General features: G+C 34.4%; 1 protein-coding gene across 4 annotated transcripts in view; it reads left to right on the top strand.

The window, feature by feature from the left end:
• The window catches only part of HACE1 (HECT domain and ankyrin repeat containing E3 ubiquitin protein ligase 1), a 101,678-nt gene that overhangs the window by 51,874 nt on the left and 32,839 nt on the right, over window positions 1-16,965 (top strand). For all 4 annotated transcript variants that reach the window (XM_044674280.1, XM_044674279.1, XM_044674278.1 and 1 more), the window contains 2 exons: window positions 9,188-9,338; window positions 15,345-15,682. In XM_044674280.1, the coding sequence (XP_044530215.1) occupies window positions 9,188-9,338; window positions 15,345-15,682 (489 nt within the window). The remainder of the gene's footprint in view (window positions 1-9,187; window positions 9,339-15,344; window positions 15,683-16,965) is intronic.

Here is a 16,965-nt window from a genome sequence, read left to right as displayed (position 1 = left end):
ATAAAAATTAGGAAGATTATAACTCATACGAAATGACCCCGCAACAGTATAGCCTAAGTGGAGCTGGCCCCTGAACTACTCAAGGGGCTAAGGCTGGAGCCTGAGGAAATGCCCAAGTATCTTTATGAAGGTGCGATGGGTGGGAAAGGGCCTTGGAATCAAAAAGGGAAACCTTTGACTTTCTAGTCCCTGATGCTTTAGTGCAAATTATCCCCACACATTCACCCCCAAATAGTAAGGAACCTCACGTAACCCTAAAAGTGGGAAATTCATATTATAATTGTCTTTTAGATATAGGAGCATCTAGATTAGTCCTGGTGAGTAAACCAGATGAAAACTGTAACTCTATTGGTTCTCTAAACGTAGTAGGGGTATCAGGAACACCTCAAAATGTTCCAAAACTTTCTCCTTACATGGTAAGCGTAGGACCCCTAACGGTGGAACATTCCTTTCTTTTAATGCCTGGATCCCCCACAAATTTGCTGGGAAGGGATCTATTATGCAAACTTAAAGCCACAATAATTTGTGATCCAGACAGCTCTATGTCATTAGAATTGCCGGAGGACTCTTTAAATGTGTTCCTTGTACTTCTCTCAGAGACTCAGGAAGTAAAAGAGCCTCCCACCTTTGAAATCCCAGACGATATCCCTAAGTCTCTCTGGGCCACATCATCTTCTGATGTAGGCCTACTTAAATCAGCTGTTCCTGTTCAGATTAGAACAAGAAGAGGGCCAGCTCCGCCATTTCTCAGTACCCCTTATCAAAAGAAGCCATTGAGGGAATCACCCCAGTAATAAATTCATTAATTGAGCAAGGAATAATAATTCCATGCAAATCAGAATATAATACACCTATTTTACCTGTTAAAAAGCCAAAAATGGGACCAGATGGAAAAGCCCAATATCGATTTGTTCAAGATTTAAGGACTGCAAACAATCATGTCATAAAGAGACATCCTTTGGTTTCAAACCCAAACACAATTATTTCCTCTATTCCTAGTACAGCCACTTACTTTAAGGTAGTGGACCTGTGTTCATTCAGCCTTTTTCTCGATTCCTATTCATGAGGATTCCAGACATATATTTGCCTTACCTGGAAAAATTCTCATTGGACGTGGACTCATTTGTCCCAAGGGTACGTGGAAAATCCCAGCCTTTTTGCACAGATTTTGAGCCAAGACACAGATAATATAACATTTAAAAACAGTAAGTTAATTAAATATGTGGTTGATTTGCTCTTGGCTTCACCAGATGCCAAAACATGTCAAGAAGATAGTAAACATCTTCTTTTAGAATTACATAAAAGAGGCCACAAGATTTTAAAGGAAAAGGTTCAGTGGTGTCTCCCCAAAGTAGACTATTAGGGTTCATTTTAACTGCTGGTACTTGTTATATTCCTCCTAAGCGCATTGAAAATATTTAAAAATTGAGCGATCCTACCACTAAAAAACACTTAAGAGCAATCTTAGGAGCAACAGGCTTTTGTAGACAATGGATCCCTTGCTTTGGGGAAATTACTAAACCCCTTATAGCACTAACAAAAAATTCAGTCCCTTCGTGGTCACCAAAAATGTAAGGGGGAGAAAGGAATTTTATGGGTTCAATATATTAAAAGATGTTCTCCAGAGGATTGAACTATTATCAATCCTCAATTAAGAAAGATCTCAAGTCAAAATTGACTTCTATGGAAGTTTATTTACAATTAAGAAGAGAGAGAGAGGGGAAATAAGAATGTAACCTAGTAGGTAATTTATTACGATCCTCTAATTAATCCAGGTAGATCTTAACCCTCAGCTAAGAGTTAGAGGGCCAGAGGCCTGGAGGTGAATGGAGCAAAACTTCATTCACAGAGACTACTAAAAGAAATTTCTTGAGAAGTTCAGGAAGATTCAGTCAGTCTTTAAACTCACCACATGGAATTAAAAGAAGATATTTAAAGCAGTCTCACCACGGTCTTAGTGTTCCAACACTCCTCCATGAACCAAAAAATGCCCCTCACCAGACGCCCTCTAAAACTGAAGTCCTTTCACTCAACTCCTTTTTAAAGGGCTCACTTATGCATCACTTCCTGTGCCTTCCCCTAGCCTGTGTGTCCAATCACAATAGATGCTTTCTCATAGAACACCTAGGGGGTGGTCAGTCGATTCTGATTTGTCACTCACTCTAGCACATGTGGCTTGAGGACCTCCCAGAATTAGAGGTATTCTCACCTTTGGTGATTAAATCTAAAGATGGGCAGTATAGACTTAATCTAATTATCACAGTGCTCCCATTGGGCTGCTGGGCAGAAGGGCAGGGGATGTGAAAAAATGTCATCAGGCATGGTGGAGAGCAGAGTTCTACTGCATTTTTAGTAATGAACTTGAGGGTGGGGGTGTGGTGGGGAAGGGGGCCAGAGGCCACAGACAGCTCTCTTTGTGTGCCATTTAAAAAAATTTTGAAAGGGAAAATTTTAATTAATTAATTAATTTGGCATATTTTCCCATGGTTCCATGATTCATGTTCTTTCCCTCCCCTTCACCTCCCCCCTGAACCCGCAGTAGCTGACACAATTCCACTGGGTTTTACATGTATCATTGATCAAGACCTATTTCTATATTATGGATAATTGCACTGGGGTGGTTGTTTAGAGTCTACATCCCCAATCATATCCCTATCGAACCATGTTTCCAAGCAGTTGTTTTTCCTCTGTTTCTACTCCCACAGGTCTTTCTCTGGATGTGGATAGCGTTCTTTCTCATAAGTCCCTCAGAATTGTCCTGGATCTCTACTAGCAGCATTGCTACTAGTAAAGAAATCCATTAGATTCTATTTTACCACAGTGTATCCGTCTATGTGCATAATGTTCTCCTGGTTCTGCCCCTTTCATGCTGCATCAATTCCTGGACATCATTCCAGTTCACACGGAATTCCTTCAGTACATTATTCTTTTGAACACAATAGTATTTCATCACCAATGGATACCACAGTTCTTTCAGCCATTACCCATTTGAAGGACATCCCCTCATTTTCCAACTTTTTGCCACCACAAAGAGCATGGCTATAAATATTTTTGTGCAAGTCTTTTTCCCTATGACCTCTTTGGGGTATAAACCCAGCAGTGGTATGGCTGGATCAAAGAGCAGATAGTCTTTTAAAGCCCTTTGGTCATATTTCCAAATTGCCATCCAGAATGGTTGGATCAATTCACAACTCCACCAGCAATGCATTAATATACCAATTTTGCTGCATTCCCTCCAACATTTATTACTTTCCTTTGCTATCATGTTAGCTAATCTGCTAGGTGTGAGGTGGTACCTCAGAGTTGTTTTGATTTGCATTTCTCTAATTACTAGAGATTTAGAACACTTTCTTATGTGCTTATTGATAGTTTTTATTTCTTTATCTGAAAATTGCCTATTCATGTTCCTTTCCCATTTATCAATAAGGGAATGGCTTGATTTTTTTGTACAATTGATTTAGCTCCTTATATATTTGAGTAATTAGACCTTTGTCAGAGTTTTTTGTCATAAAGATTTTTTCCCCAGTTTGTTGCTTTCCTTCTAATTTTGGTTGCATTGTTTTTGTTTGTACAAAAACCTTTTAATTTAATGTAATCAAAATTATTTGTTTTACATTTTTTAATTTTTTCTAACTCCTGCTTGGTTTTAAAATCTTTCTTTTTCCAAAGATCTGACAAGTATATGATTCTGTGTTCTCCAAATTTACTTATAGTTTCCTTCTTTATATTCAAGTCATTAACCCATTCTGAATTTATCTTGGTGTAGAGTGTGAGATGTTGATCTAAACTCAATCTCTCCCATACTGCTTTCAAATTTTCCCAGCAGTTATTTTCAAATAGTGGATTTTTTATTGTGTGGAGAGTGTTTTGTAGTTGTGTTGGTAAATTCCTGTGTTTATCTTGGCAGATAGATTCCTAAATATTTCACATTGTCTAGGGTGATTTTAAATGGATTTTATCTTTCTAAGTCTTGCTGCTGAGATGTGTTGGAAATATATAGAAATGCTGATGATTTATGTACGTTTATTTTGTATTCTGCAACTTTGCTAAAGTAGTTGATTATTTCCACTAACTTTTTAGTTGATTCTCTGGTATTCTTTAAATAGACCATCATATCATCTGCAAAGAGTGATAGTTTGGTCTCCTCGTTGCTTATTTTAATACCTTCAATTACTTTTTCTTCTCTAATTGCTACTGCTAGTGTTTATAGGATAATGTTAAGTAATAGAGGTGATAGTGGGCATCCTTGTTTCACTCCTGATCTTGCTGGAAAGGATTCTAATTTATTCCTATTGCATGTGATGCTTGTTGATGGTTTTAGATATATACTGTTTATTATTTTTAGGAAAAGCCCTTCTATTCCTATAGTTTCTAGTGTTTTCAGTAGGAATGGGTGTTGTATTTTGTCAAAGGCTTTTTCAGCATCTACTGAGATAATCATGTGATTTGCTTGTTGATGTGGTCAATTATTTGAATGGATTTCCGAATATTGAACCATCCTTTCATTCTTGATATGAATCCCATCCCATGCCACCTGATCATAATGAATAACCCTTGTGATCACTTGCTGAAGTCTTTTTGCTAGTATTCTATTTAAGATTTTTGCATCTATGTTCATTAAGGAGATTGATCTTTGGTTTTCTTTACTTGTTTTTGACCTACTTTGCTTTGGAATCAGTACCATATTTGCATCATGAAAGGAATTTGGTAGAAATCCTTCTTTTCTTATTATGTCAAATAGTTTGTATAGTATTGGGATAAGTTGTTCTTTGAATGTTTGACAGAATTCACATGTCAATCCATCTGGTCCTGGGGATTTTTTTTTTTTTTAGGGAGCTCTTTGATGGCTTTTTCAATTTCTTTTTCTGAGATGGAATTATTTAAGTATTCTGTTTATTCTTCTGTTAAACTAGGCAATTTATATTTTTGTAGATATTCATCCAAATCACCTAGATTGCCATATTTATTGCCACATAGTTGGGCAAAATAGTTTTTAATGATTGCCTTAATTTACTTATCATTAGAGTTGAGGTCTCCCTTTTCATCTTTGATACTGTTAATTTGGTTTTTGTCTTTCTTCTTTTTTAATAAATTGACCAGTACTTTGTCTATTTTATTTGTTTTTTCAAAGTACCAGCTTGTAGTCTTATTTATCAACTTAATAGTTCTTTTACTTTCAATTTTATTAATTTCTCCTTTAATTTTTAGGATCTCTAATTTAGTTTTCATCTGGGCATTTTTAATTTGTTTGCTTTCTAGTTTTTTGATTTGCATGCCCAATTCATTGATCTTTGCCTCCTAATTTGTTAATATACATACTCAAGGATATAAATTTCCCACGGAGTTCTGCTTTGGCTGCATCCCATAGATTTTAGTAGCATGTCTCATCATTGGCATTCTCTTCAACGAAATTGTTTCTAAGATTTTTCTTTAACTGATTGTTTTTGGAGAATCATATTCTTTAATATCCAATTAATTTTAATTTGTCTATCTGTGTACCCTTACTAATTATTATTTTTATTGCATTATGATCTGCATTATTATTTCATCTCTTTTGGAGAATTTGGCAATTATGTTCCTGGGAGTTGTCTTTTGAGTACTTAATGTAGAAGGTCATCTATGGATTCTTTTAATGACTATTTTGCCTTCTTGTTGAAGAACTTCAGGGCAGTTTTCTTGGATAATTTGTTGTAATATGATGTCAAGGTCCCTGTTTGTTTTTGAGTTTTCAGGAAGACCAATGATTCTCAAATTGTCTCTTCTAGACCTGTTTTCTTGGTTAGTCTTTTTTCTCAGTGAGATATTTCATGTTTCCTTCTATTTTGTCAGTCCTTTGACTTTGCTTTATTTATTCTTGCTGTCTTTTGATATCATTAGCTTTTACTTGCCCAATTCTAGTCTTAAAGATTGGTTTTTGGCTTTAATCTTTTGATTTTCCTTTTCGATCTGGTCTATCTTGCTTTTCATGGTTCCTAGCAGGTTATTTCTCGGCTTTAATTTGCTTATCATTTCATTTGATTTCTGTACCTCAATTTCCAAATGTGAAAATTTTCTTTTAACCTGTTTTTTTAAAACTATTTCCCACCATCTTCCCAAATCTCTTCCACCTTTCTCATGATCTTAGTTTTGAATTTTTCAGGAACTTGTGACCAGTTTCCATTTTGGGGGGAAAGTTTCGATGTGTTTGCTTATTTGTTCTCCTGTGCTGTCTCCTCTCTGGTCTGCATTTTTCCTCAGTAAATATTATCCAGGGTCAGTGAATTTCTCTTGTTCTTTTTGGTGATTACTTGGGCATTGCTGGCCATCATTATGCTGGTTTTCCTTTTCCAACCAGAAGTCTGAGGGAGGAGGGCAGTCTCTCTGAGTATGATGGAGCTATTTTTGCCTGAGGGTACTTTTTGAGTCTTTGCTGCTTCTACTGTGTGCTGCCCTTCTCCCCTCTATCTCAGTGCCAAAGGTCCACACTCAAGGTCACACCTATTCTCCCCCGCCCCCCCCTTATAGTGTGGAAATGTCCAAATCCCACGTACCTTCAATGCTATGCCTTATTGTGGAGTCCCTTTGTTCATCTGAACTTGGTTTCTTTGTCCTTTTGAGGTATCATATATCGGTTGGTTGTGAGGAGAGTAAATGTCCTGAGCTTCTACTGTGCAGCCATCTTAACCAAGAATCCTGTATGCCATCTTTGGCACCTGTGCCATAGTTTCACCATGACTGCCAAATAGAGTTAAAAGAGAATGAAGGAAGTAAAGGCACATAATTTAGATTAATTTAGTATGGATTTTAGCCAGAAAAGGGAGGGGAGAATAATAACAGAGGACAGTAATACTTTGTGGCAATGACTGAATCAATTGAGGGTTTTCTCAGCATGGGGGTAGACAGGGATTGGAGATAAGTGGAATTTGGTGGAGACTATAGGGTGGAATGAGATCTCTTATGCATATAGGACAGTGATGGGCAAACTTTTTAAAGAGGGGACCAAAGGAAAGGAAATGCTCATCTGTCAGTCTGTTTCTAAGGCAACTCTTTCAAAGTTTCATTGTATTGTATCCTACTCATTGTATTCGTCAGATAAGGAATAATGTAGTGCATCGGGATAGAACAAGGGGGCCGCATCTGGCCTGTGGCCCATAATTTGCCCTTCACAGTCTCTAAACCTTCTTGTACATAGCAAAACATATATCAGTGCATTTTATTCTTGTTTTGTTCTCTCTGTCTTTTTGCCCATCTTAACTTTTTATTTTTGTCCATTTTTGCCTGTAGATTTCCTTAGGCCAGGGAGATGAGAGAAGCCATCAAGAGCTTGAGTTAGATAAGAATGTCTTCTATCTTGAAATGTTCTTGCCTCTTCTGAATGGCTGTAATTGCTGTCTTTATGATTCATGTTCTCATTTTAATCTCTCTCCTATGGCTTAATATTCATTAAGAAGTTTTATTTAGCTTTTTGCATGCTTATTTTCTAAATTGAAAGCTCCTCAAGGGTAAGTTACTAAATATATCTATTCAAAGTTTAGAGGCATTCTCTGTTGGTAGGGGGATTAAGGGATTGAAATGAGATCCCTGACTTATTTAAGTATGTTTTGAAAAAATGCTGGTACATTCCTTGGAGAACAAATATTTTATTACATATACATATACAAATACATATTACATATACTTTACAGCAAACCAGAAGACATGGCAACTCAGTAGGAATCTTATAGTGAAGTGTCAGAAGACATTGAAATATAGCAAAAAAGGTAGATTTTATTGAAGAGGCTAAAGTAACTTGGGAATAGGCTGATTTAGTTTCTGATATAATTATGTTTTGAGAAAAGTACTTATGCTTAGGAGGAGATGGCACAATTTTACATTGTCTTCAGGCAAAAACCAAGATAAAATAGTTGCTATTAGTGATTTATTTGTCAATGACACTGCTTTTAGGGTATATCCTCAGTAATGAGTCAAATTGAATCCATTTCCTGTACCGTTTATAGCTATACATAGTAGTACTTCAGTGATCTTGATTTGTTCCTTTTATTCATGCAGAACATCTCTCTTTCACTGCTTAGCAGATAGTGTTCCTGAATTTTTTCACCCTCAAAAATAAACCACCTTTTGGCTTACTTTCTGGTAATGAACCATTTCAAACTTAGCTAAGTTACAGATTGTATCACTAGGACCTTACTTGAAGCCTTACTATGTTAGAAGGACCTGTGAGAGCATGTTTGTCTCTGGTATAGCTTTAAAGAACTGAGGTTTCAGTGTAGCTGGGTAGCTCAGTGGATAAAGAACAAAGCCTGGAATCAAGAGTATCTGGGTTCAAATGTGGCCTCAGACACTTCTGTCTGTGTGACCCTGGGCAAGTCACTTGACCCCAGTTGCCTAGCCCTTAACACTCTTTGGCCTTAGAACTGATACTTGTTATTGATTTTAAAATGGAAGATGAGGGATTAAAAAACAAACCGAACAAAAACCTGAGGTTTTTCACCATATGACAATGTAGTGTTGGAGTAGGATTTTGTAACTAATAGTACAGTTGTAATTAATATGCACAGTGATCGTTGTGAGAGCACAGAAAATCCTGAAATGTTATCAGAATTGTCCTAAGTATGTTGCAGATTAAATAAGATCTTGTGAATTGACTTAACGAAAGTAGCTTCCATATTCATTTGTTTGTAAATGACTCACAGAAAAACAAACTTTTTAGATAATAATAATAATATTCAAAGTTAAACAAACCACTCTGTAAAAGCAAATGTTTTATGTTATTTTGTTATTTATTTATTTTCAGAAGCTTCTTTGAATATTGGTAATTTGTGTAATATATTGAATAATTCTGTGTCAAAAAAGACTAATCTATTTATTATGTCAAAAGCTAATGAAGAGTTTGCTGTGTTTAGATTAGATGACATAAGTAGTCAGGCCATGGGATAAATAAAAATCTTAAAAAACAAATCTCGAAGGGCAGCTAAGTGACCCAGGGGATAGAGTGCCAGGCCTGGAGACGGGAAACTTCTGTGGCCCTGGGAAAGTCATTTAACCTTTATTGCCTGGCCCTTACTACTTTTCTGCTTTGGAATTGATACTTAGTATTGATTTGTAAGACAGAAGTTAAGAATTTAAAAAAAATTAATAAATCAGTAAATCTAGAGCTTCAGATTTATTTTAATGCATCTAATGTGTTCCATATTACTTTTCCTTTCAGCCTGTCTAGCAATTATGAAGCACAAATGAAGAGTCTCTTAAGGATTGTGAGGATGTTTTGTCATGTCTTTCGAATTGGCCCATCCTCTCCCAATAATGGAATTGATATGGGCTACAATGGGAATAAAACTCCAAGAAGTCAGGTGTTCAAGGTCAGAAAAGTATATGACGTTGTTAGGAAGATAGACGTTAAAGAGATGAATTTCACAAAGCATGCATTCTATAATCAGAACCCTCATGAACAGGACGTAAGTTTGGTTCATACCCATATCTGTTTTTAAGTTAGGTACACCTTTTCCCTTTCACCTTTAACTAATCATCGCTCAGACTTAATTGGTGAGCTTTCTTTGTCTCCTTTCTTAAGAATTAAACTTTTAAATATATTTTAATGTATAATATATAGTATAATTGCTTATATCAGTTATGTTTTACTGCCAGGTTAGAGGTAATTTAGGATTTAAAATCTGTTTTTACTGAAACTTGGGTTATTAAAAAGAAAATGAATTATATATTCTTTGCTCACTTTTATGCTTTACATTTCTTATTAGGAAGAGGAATACTTTTAAGTGTATTTCCTGTAATGTGCCCCATTCATTTATTTAGTACACATTTTATGCTTTAAAAGCATCCAGAAAGATTACATCTCTAATTTGGTTTTGATTTAATATTAAGATTGACTTCAGTGAAAAATTGTTGTTTTCCTAAAACATTTTGTATTACTTCAGCTTCTCCTCATATACTGGTACTTGCATGGGTGGAATCCTTGGCAGAAAGAGTCTATATAAAAACCAAGGTAGTATTACCCCTTCAGTGCTAACCTTAAATTGTAACTTAGAGGTAAAAAAAGAAATAATTGCTTTGTTAATGCCTCTTTTTATTTTTGCCTCTGTAAGTATGCAAGAATTTAAAGGAAAAGATTGAATTTAAATCACCACACATATATGCATATATATATATATTCTTGCCAAATATATATATATACATATATATAAATATAAATGTTTATTTTTTTAAAGGTGATTTGTTTAAAGTATTTTTTTGGAGCATACATATTTCTTCGTTTTAGGTTGATGAATTGATGAATGCTTAAAGGTTTAATTCTTAAATTCTTTCATAGTAAGGTTTCAGACTATGCTAAGTAAAATAATTAGCTATGTTGCCCAGAATTTTGTTATTCACACAATAATCTGCCATATTATTCAGAGAATTCTTTTCTTATGATGGGAACATAGACATTTACTAAAAATAGCTAGCATACTACATTTGATGTTACTGAATTTAGTTTTCTTTCATACTTAGGATGGGTATAATAGCTATTTTTCTCATTTCTTTTTTCTTGTTTTGATTTTCCTGTGGCTTTATGGTGCCCTCTCCTGGAAGAAAATGGCTATACATTTCTTAATTCTGTTTTTTCTATTCTTTTTTTTAAGAAGTTTAATTTGGTTAATAGTAACAAATTGATTTCCTTGTCATGTTGAAAACCAGATTCCTGATCCAAAGATTTTTACTAACATTTATTTGTTACAAATATAGTGTAACAAATTCCCATTTCATTCTGTGATATTACAGAAGATCATATATGATAAAGTTTTTAGCACAGTGCCTGGCATAGAGTGGAAACTTAATAAATACTTATTGATTGATTGGCTGATCATTCATTTCTTAGCTCTCTTGAGAAAGAAGTGGGTTATCAGTTTTATTTTGTTCTAATACTTATTTTAGTCTTCTTTTGCCTTACTAATAAGATATTTTTGATATTTAATTAAACTTAAGTATCACATTCTTTTATCAGAAGATTACATACCTACTAGATAAGCTTTGCATTGGCATTTGTCTTTTAAGTTCAGTTTTTTAATTTAAGATACCAATAAAGGTAGAAAAGTATATCAAACTCTTTAGCTTTCCCCCCTTTTTAGGGGCTGTGATTATCATTTGTATCTCTTGTTTCTCTGTCCTTTTCATTTTATGCTGTTTGAGCTGTATATACTGTACTTTAGTCTTTGTATTGGCTTTTGAACTATGCATAATTGTTCTTGCTTCTAAATATATTCTCTATTGTAAATTTTAGACCTTCATGTTGACAAAGCTATCTTTCAAACCACTCTTCTGTTTATTTTTAATATGAACAATTGCTAAGGTAAATAGTGAAGTATTTTAAAGGACAGATTGCCCCTCTACATTTTTAATCTTGTATCTCAACAGATCTTTGAAGGACAGCAAATTTGACCTTTCTTATGTGGGTTGGAATTAGATGTAGGAGAGGAGGCTAGGAGATTGTGGTATTGTGGCTGTTGGGTGGGGTAGATTTCCTGTTGAAATTGGGTTTCATTTTTAGTTGGGGAAAGTAAATCCTGCATTTTTTTTTGTTTTCAATGACTTTTTTAATGTCATTAAACATTTACCTCGTGTCTTAGGATACATTGGGATGATGATAGGCGTTAATAGGATATAAGAAAGCATTGGAGGGTTAGACTTCTCAGGTAGTGATGTGTCCTTTCTGTACATTTTAAAATATGGTTATTTCTAAGTTATGGGATTGTTACTTAGAAACAAAGGAATTCATGAATATTCAGTTTTAAAAATCATTCCCCACCATGGGTTTCATCACATTTGTAGTATGGGGTATAATGTCTGAGAATATTCAGGGCCACAGTGGGTCTTCCGAATACCATACTAATAACACTGGATTTTAGAGATTAGGAGCTTTTATTGTCCTGCTAAATCATTTGATGCATTGCCAGTTTGTGTCTTGAAACTGCCAGTTATGCTCTGTAGGGGCAACCTCTCTTTCAGATAGCACTAGCAAATTCCAATTCACGATGATCTTGTATATTAGAAACAAATTTCACAGTACAGTAAAGTTGTGAAACTACTGATATTTATAACATTCTTTTGAGACTATTCTTTATAATAACATTTTTGCCTAGATGTTTTTGTAGAACAAATTTATGATGTTAAAGGGACTATGACTATATTTTGCTTGTAATTTTGAAAAGTTACTTATCTACTTTTATACTTTAAGGATCTGTAGTTTCTGACATTAATCTGGCTTTTAACTTCCCTGATCACAATCTCTAAACAGTTTCCTAGGTTAACCTTAATGATTACTGTGATCAAGAAATGCATTAACCTCTGGCCAACTTGATAATGCCTCTTTGAAAGTGGCTAGGCTATTTCTTAGATATCAATTAGTTGGTTCTTGGATCCAGATTTTCTAGCTTTCTAGGGTCTGCACTCCATTGACAAGTCTAACCTTCAAATGTTTTCTTATATCCTATTAACTCCTATCACCATTCCAATGTATCCTGTGACACTAGGCATTGTTTAAGTGATCTAACAGGACATGTAAAAGCTCCTATCCTCCAGGACACCTCTGCTTCATGATTGTGGAAGTAGTTACAAATACATCTTCCTTAATGTGTACAAGCCATTAGTCAATAGACATAGCATATTTAATATATGCATGTTGATATCTTTTTAGTTCCTTCAGCTAGGGCTTTGGGTATATATTTGGTACTTAAGTAAATATTGAGTAAATGGATTTCTATTGTGATATGTTTGTTGAGCTCAGTAAATGTTTTTGCTGTTATGAGTACAGATTAGGGTTATAAAAAAGGAGGAATTGTGCTTAAGTCATAGCTTGATTTAAGTTTGCAGTGAAGCTTGCTTTCTTCTCTTGGGCCTTCATTTCTTCATTTGTAAAATGAAGACTGTGAATTAGATGATTTTGAAGATCCCTTTCATTCGAAATCTTATAATTCTATGAAATTAATTCTAGGCTGATGGAGGGTGGTGATGTAGCCTTTTTCTATGAACATTTTAAAAAAGTAGGTTATTCTTTATCTAGGATTCTGAAAGTCTGACACTACCTGAAGATACACCTAGGTGGCCCCTCAGTGTCTTATTTTGTTATTTTATAAAAAATAGCATTTGTTTTCTCTTTCCATATCCTTCCCCACCACTTTAAAAAAAAGATAAAAGAAAAACAAAACCCTTGTAACAAATATACAATATCAAGAACTACAAATTCCCACATTGGCCATGCCAAAAACAGGTATCTCCTTCTCCATATTTAGTCAGTTCCTCTCAGAAGGATGATATTCTTCATTGTCAGTCCTCTGGATCATGATTAACTATTGATCAGAATTCTTTTAGTCTTAAAAGTTGTTCAGCTTCTGTTTACTTTATTCTGCTACAGTTAATACAAGACTTTTTAATTTTCTTTGAAATTGCATTCTTCCATTTTTTTTAAACCCTTACCTTCCACCTTAGAATCAATACTGTGTATTGGATCTAAGTCAGAAGAGTGGTAAGGGTAGGCAATGGGGGTCAAGTGACTTGCCCAGGGTTACACAACTAGGAAGTATCTGAGGCCAGATTTGAACCTAGGACCTCCCATCTCTGGGCCTGGCTCTCAATCCACTGAGCTACCCAGCTGCCCCCTTCCATTTCTTATAGTATGATACTATTTGATTGCATTCATATACAATAATTCATTCAGTCATCTTCTTTTATCTTTTTTTTTTTAAATAAAGTTGATGGGTGTTCCCTTAGTTTCCAGTTCTTGACCACCAAAAAAAGAACTACTATAAATATGCTTGTACATGTAGGAATTTCTCCTCTTTTTTTTAATTTCTTTGGGCCATGGCCTTAGTAGTGGTATTGATGGAGCAAGGTATATGCATAGTTTCTTAACTTTTTGGGGATGATTCCAAAATGCTTTCCAGAAAGGCTGTGCCAATTATAGTTGCACCAGCTTTATTAATGTGCTTCTCCCCCCCACCCCTCAACCCTTAAAGAATCTGTCATTTTCCCTTTTTTGTCAGCTTTGCTAATCTGATAGGTAGGTGATAGAACCTCAGAATTGCTTTAATTTGCATTTTTCTAATTTTTAGTAACTTGGGACATTTTTTCATATGACTAGATAGTTTGGATTTCTTCCCTTGGGAACTTCTGTTTATAACCTTTGACCATTTTTTCAGCTGAGGAATGGCTCTTACAATAGTGATATTTATGAAAGTATAGAAGTGATGCAATAATTCAGTTCAACAAATGTTTATTAAGCTCACACTTTGTTCAAGGCACTGTAGTAGGCCCTTATGGATATGAAGAAGGCAATTTTAATTCTTATTCTTTGCTAGGTAGCTAATATCAGATATAGAATATAATAGGATATAGGAGAGAACCAAGGGTTCTAGGAAAAATGGGACAGGGAAAGATCACTTTTACTTGAAGTGATCAGTAGAACCATTATTAATGACTTTTTTCTTTTTCTTTTTTTTTTCTTCTGGTTTTGAGAATGAATTTTCCAACATGTCTTTTTTTATAATTGTTTAGTATTTTTCATTTTTTAAATTGCAGTTTTAAGGATGCAGAGATTCTTGAGGTAGTCTATTTCATTATGTAATCCACATTCTTTTATGTTTAACTTGTGTTCACTGTAAGGAACACAGCTAATTTTGCATTCAAGAGAGTTTATTTTTATGAATCTTTTAAAATGTAAATTTATATTTTTAAATGATTATGAAGCATGAAGTTGATATTCCATATAATAACAGTCTCCCAAGGACTACTTTAGAAATAGATGCATACTTTAAAAGAATAAATTTCCTATGATTTATAGGATTTTAGAGGTAGAATATGTCATAGATTTCATCTAGTATAATTTGTGTCGATAAGGGAACCCAGTACTAGAGTAGGTAAATGACTTGCTCAAGGACATGTAACTTGCAGGTAACAAAGTGGAGGTGTGAAACAGAGCTGACTCTAACTTTGAATCCAGTATTCTTCCTGCTTCATCATTTGTGTCAGTGTATCGAATGCTTTTTTTTTAAGTGACTATATGTGGACAAAGAGTGACTTTTCCACCATTACTGAATTTTCTTTTTTTCATCTTTAAATTTTCTCATGTTTATACTTTATAAATTCATGTTTTTTTCCTTTTATTGCAAACAAACATTTCATTTAAAACTGATACCTTAATACTATGTTTCCTATAATTATCATCTCGTTTTGAAAAAAGTTAACTGGCATGATTTACTTTTTATGATATTTATTTGGAAATGTATTCTATTTATAGAATTATTTGTTAATGAATTGATGAGCTATTTTTCTATTGCCTAAACTAAAAATCACTTAAAATTTTCATTTTTTCATAGCCTTTGGAGTTGCTCTGGCACTCATTAGATGAATGGTTAGTGTTAATAGCCACAGAGTTGATGAAAAACAAAAAGGACTCGACCAACATCACATCTATTTTATTGAAGCAAAAAGGACCAGATCAGCAAGATACTACTTCTATACCTTCATTTGGCAGTCCAGGAACTGGGAACAGTGAAAATCTATCCATTGACACAGGGGAATCTAAACCAGATGATGTTGCAGGGAAGCAGGAAGCTAATGTGGATTGTCAGGATGTTATCTCCATGACAGCTAACCGGCTAAGTGCTGTCATTCAAGCTTTTTATATGTGTTGCTCTTGTCAGATGCCTCCAGGGTAAGAAGCTTTTTGCTTATTACTCTCATCTCTACTAAATAATACAATTATAGAATCTTTATGATTTTAGCAATAAGATATTACATTTTTAATTTTTGGGGAGAATCTTAAACACATTTTTTGTGGAACATAATGCTTTGGTCCCCAATTTAAAGAAATCTCCCTAGATATTTCATAATTAAATTTTAAGTAATAGAATTGTAAGGTAAGAGAAAGTAAACTTAAACAAATACCTACACAGTACATAAAGATGAGAGAAGTATTATTTAGAACCATTTTAGTATTCAGAAATTTAGTATTCATATGTTTTCAGTTTTCAAAAGTAACTTGTTGGTACAATTATTCTCTAAGAATTTAACATTTGTATTTCTCTTAAATACTTTTCCTTATTTTTCTAAGGCTCAAGAACATTGATTGAAATAGATTAGCCCTCTATTGTAGATCTTCTCAGTAGAGTCATTAACTCCGGTGGGTTCAACTATCATCTCTACACAAATGACTCAAAGATATTTCTTTGTATATCTAATATATATCTATATATGCAGTCCCAGGCTTCCCCCTGAACTGCATCATCAGTTAGTTAGTGGACATTTCACACTGCATATCCTGGAGATATTTCAAGCTCAAAATGTCCAAAACTGAATTGTTTTTATTCCTAACTATATTCTGCCCCCTTCTTCGCCCACTTCTAAACTTTAAAGGCACCATCAAATTAATTGTCTCTCAGATTTATTAAACCCCTTCTCTCCACTCAACTTAGCTTTGCTCTTTATCACTTCTCATTGAGATTATTGCAACAGTGTCCTAAATGATTTCTCTGTCACAAGTCTTTTCCCCACTGTAATCTGTCCTCTATACTATTGCTAAAATGATTTTCCTTGAGTCTATGACTGACAGCGCATTCTATCAATTCCAGTGGCTTCCTGTTGCTTTTAGAATCAAATATAAACATTTCTGTATATCTTTTAATAATTTTCAGATCCTGGTCCCCCAGCTTACCTCTCTAGCCCTCTTGCAACTGTACTGCCCAACTAAGCTAGCTTTCTCTCTCTATTCTTCACACTCAATACTCTTTCTGTCTCTGTTTTTGCTTTGACTTTTCCACTTGACTAGAGTGCACTTTCTCCCAAAGAATCCCTCTTCTTTAAGAAACAGCTTAAGTACCACCTTCTACATGAAACCTATCCTGATTCTTCTCAATTTAGAGGGTATATCATTCTAAATTATCTCATATTTAACTAGTTTGCATTTTTTTCTTTATTTGGTCCATACTAATTCATGTA

This window comes from Gracilinanus agilis, chromosome 4 (genome assembly GCF_016433145.1).
Source record: "Gracilinanus agilis isolate LMUSP501 chromosome 4, AgileGrace, whole genome shotgun sequence".
Classification (NCBI taxonomy): Eukaryota; Metazoa; Chordata; class Mammalia; order Didelphimorphia; family Didelphidae; genus Gracilinanus; species Gracilinanus agilis.
The sequence above is the reverse complement of the archived record's forward strand: the minus strand, read 5'-3'. Positions and strand labels throughout refer to the sequence as shown.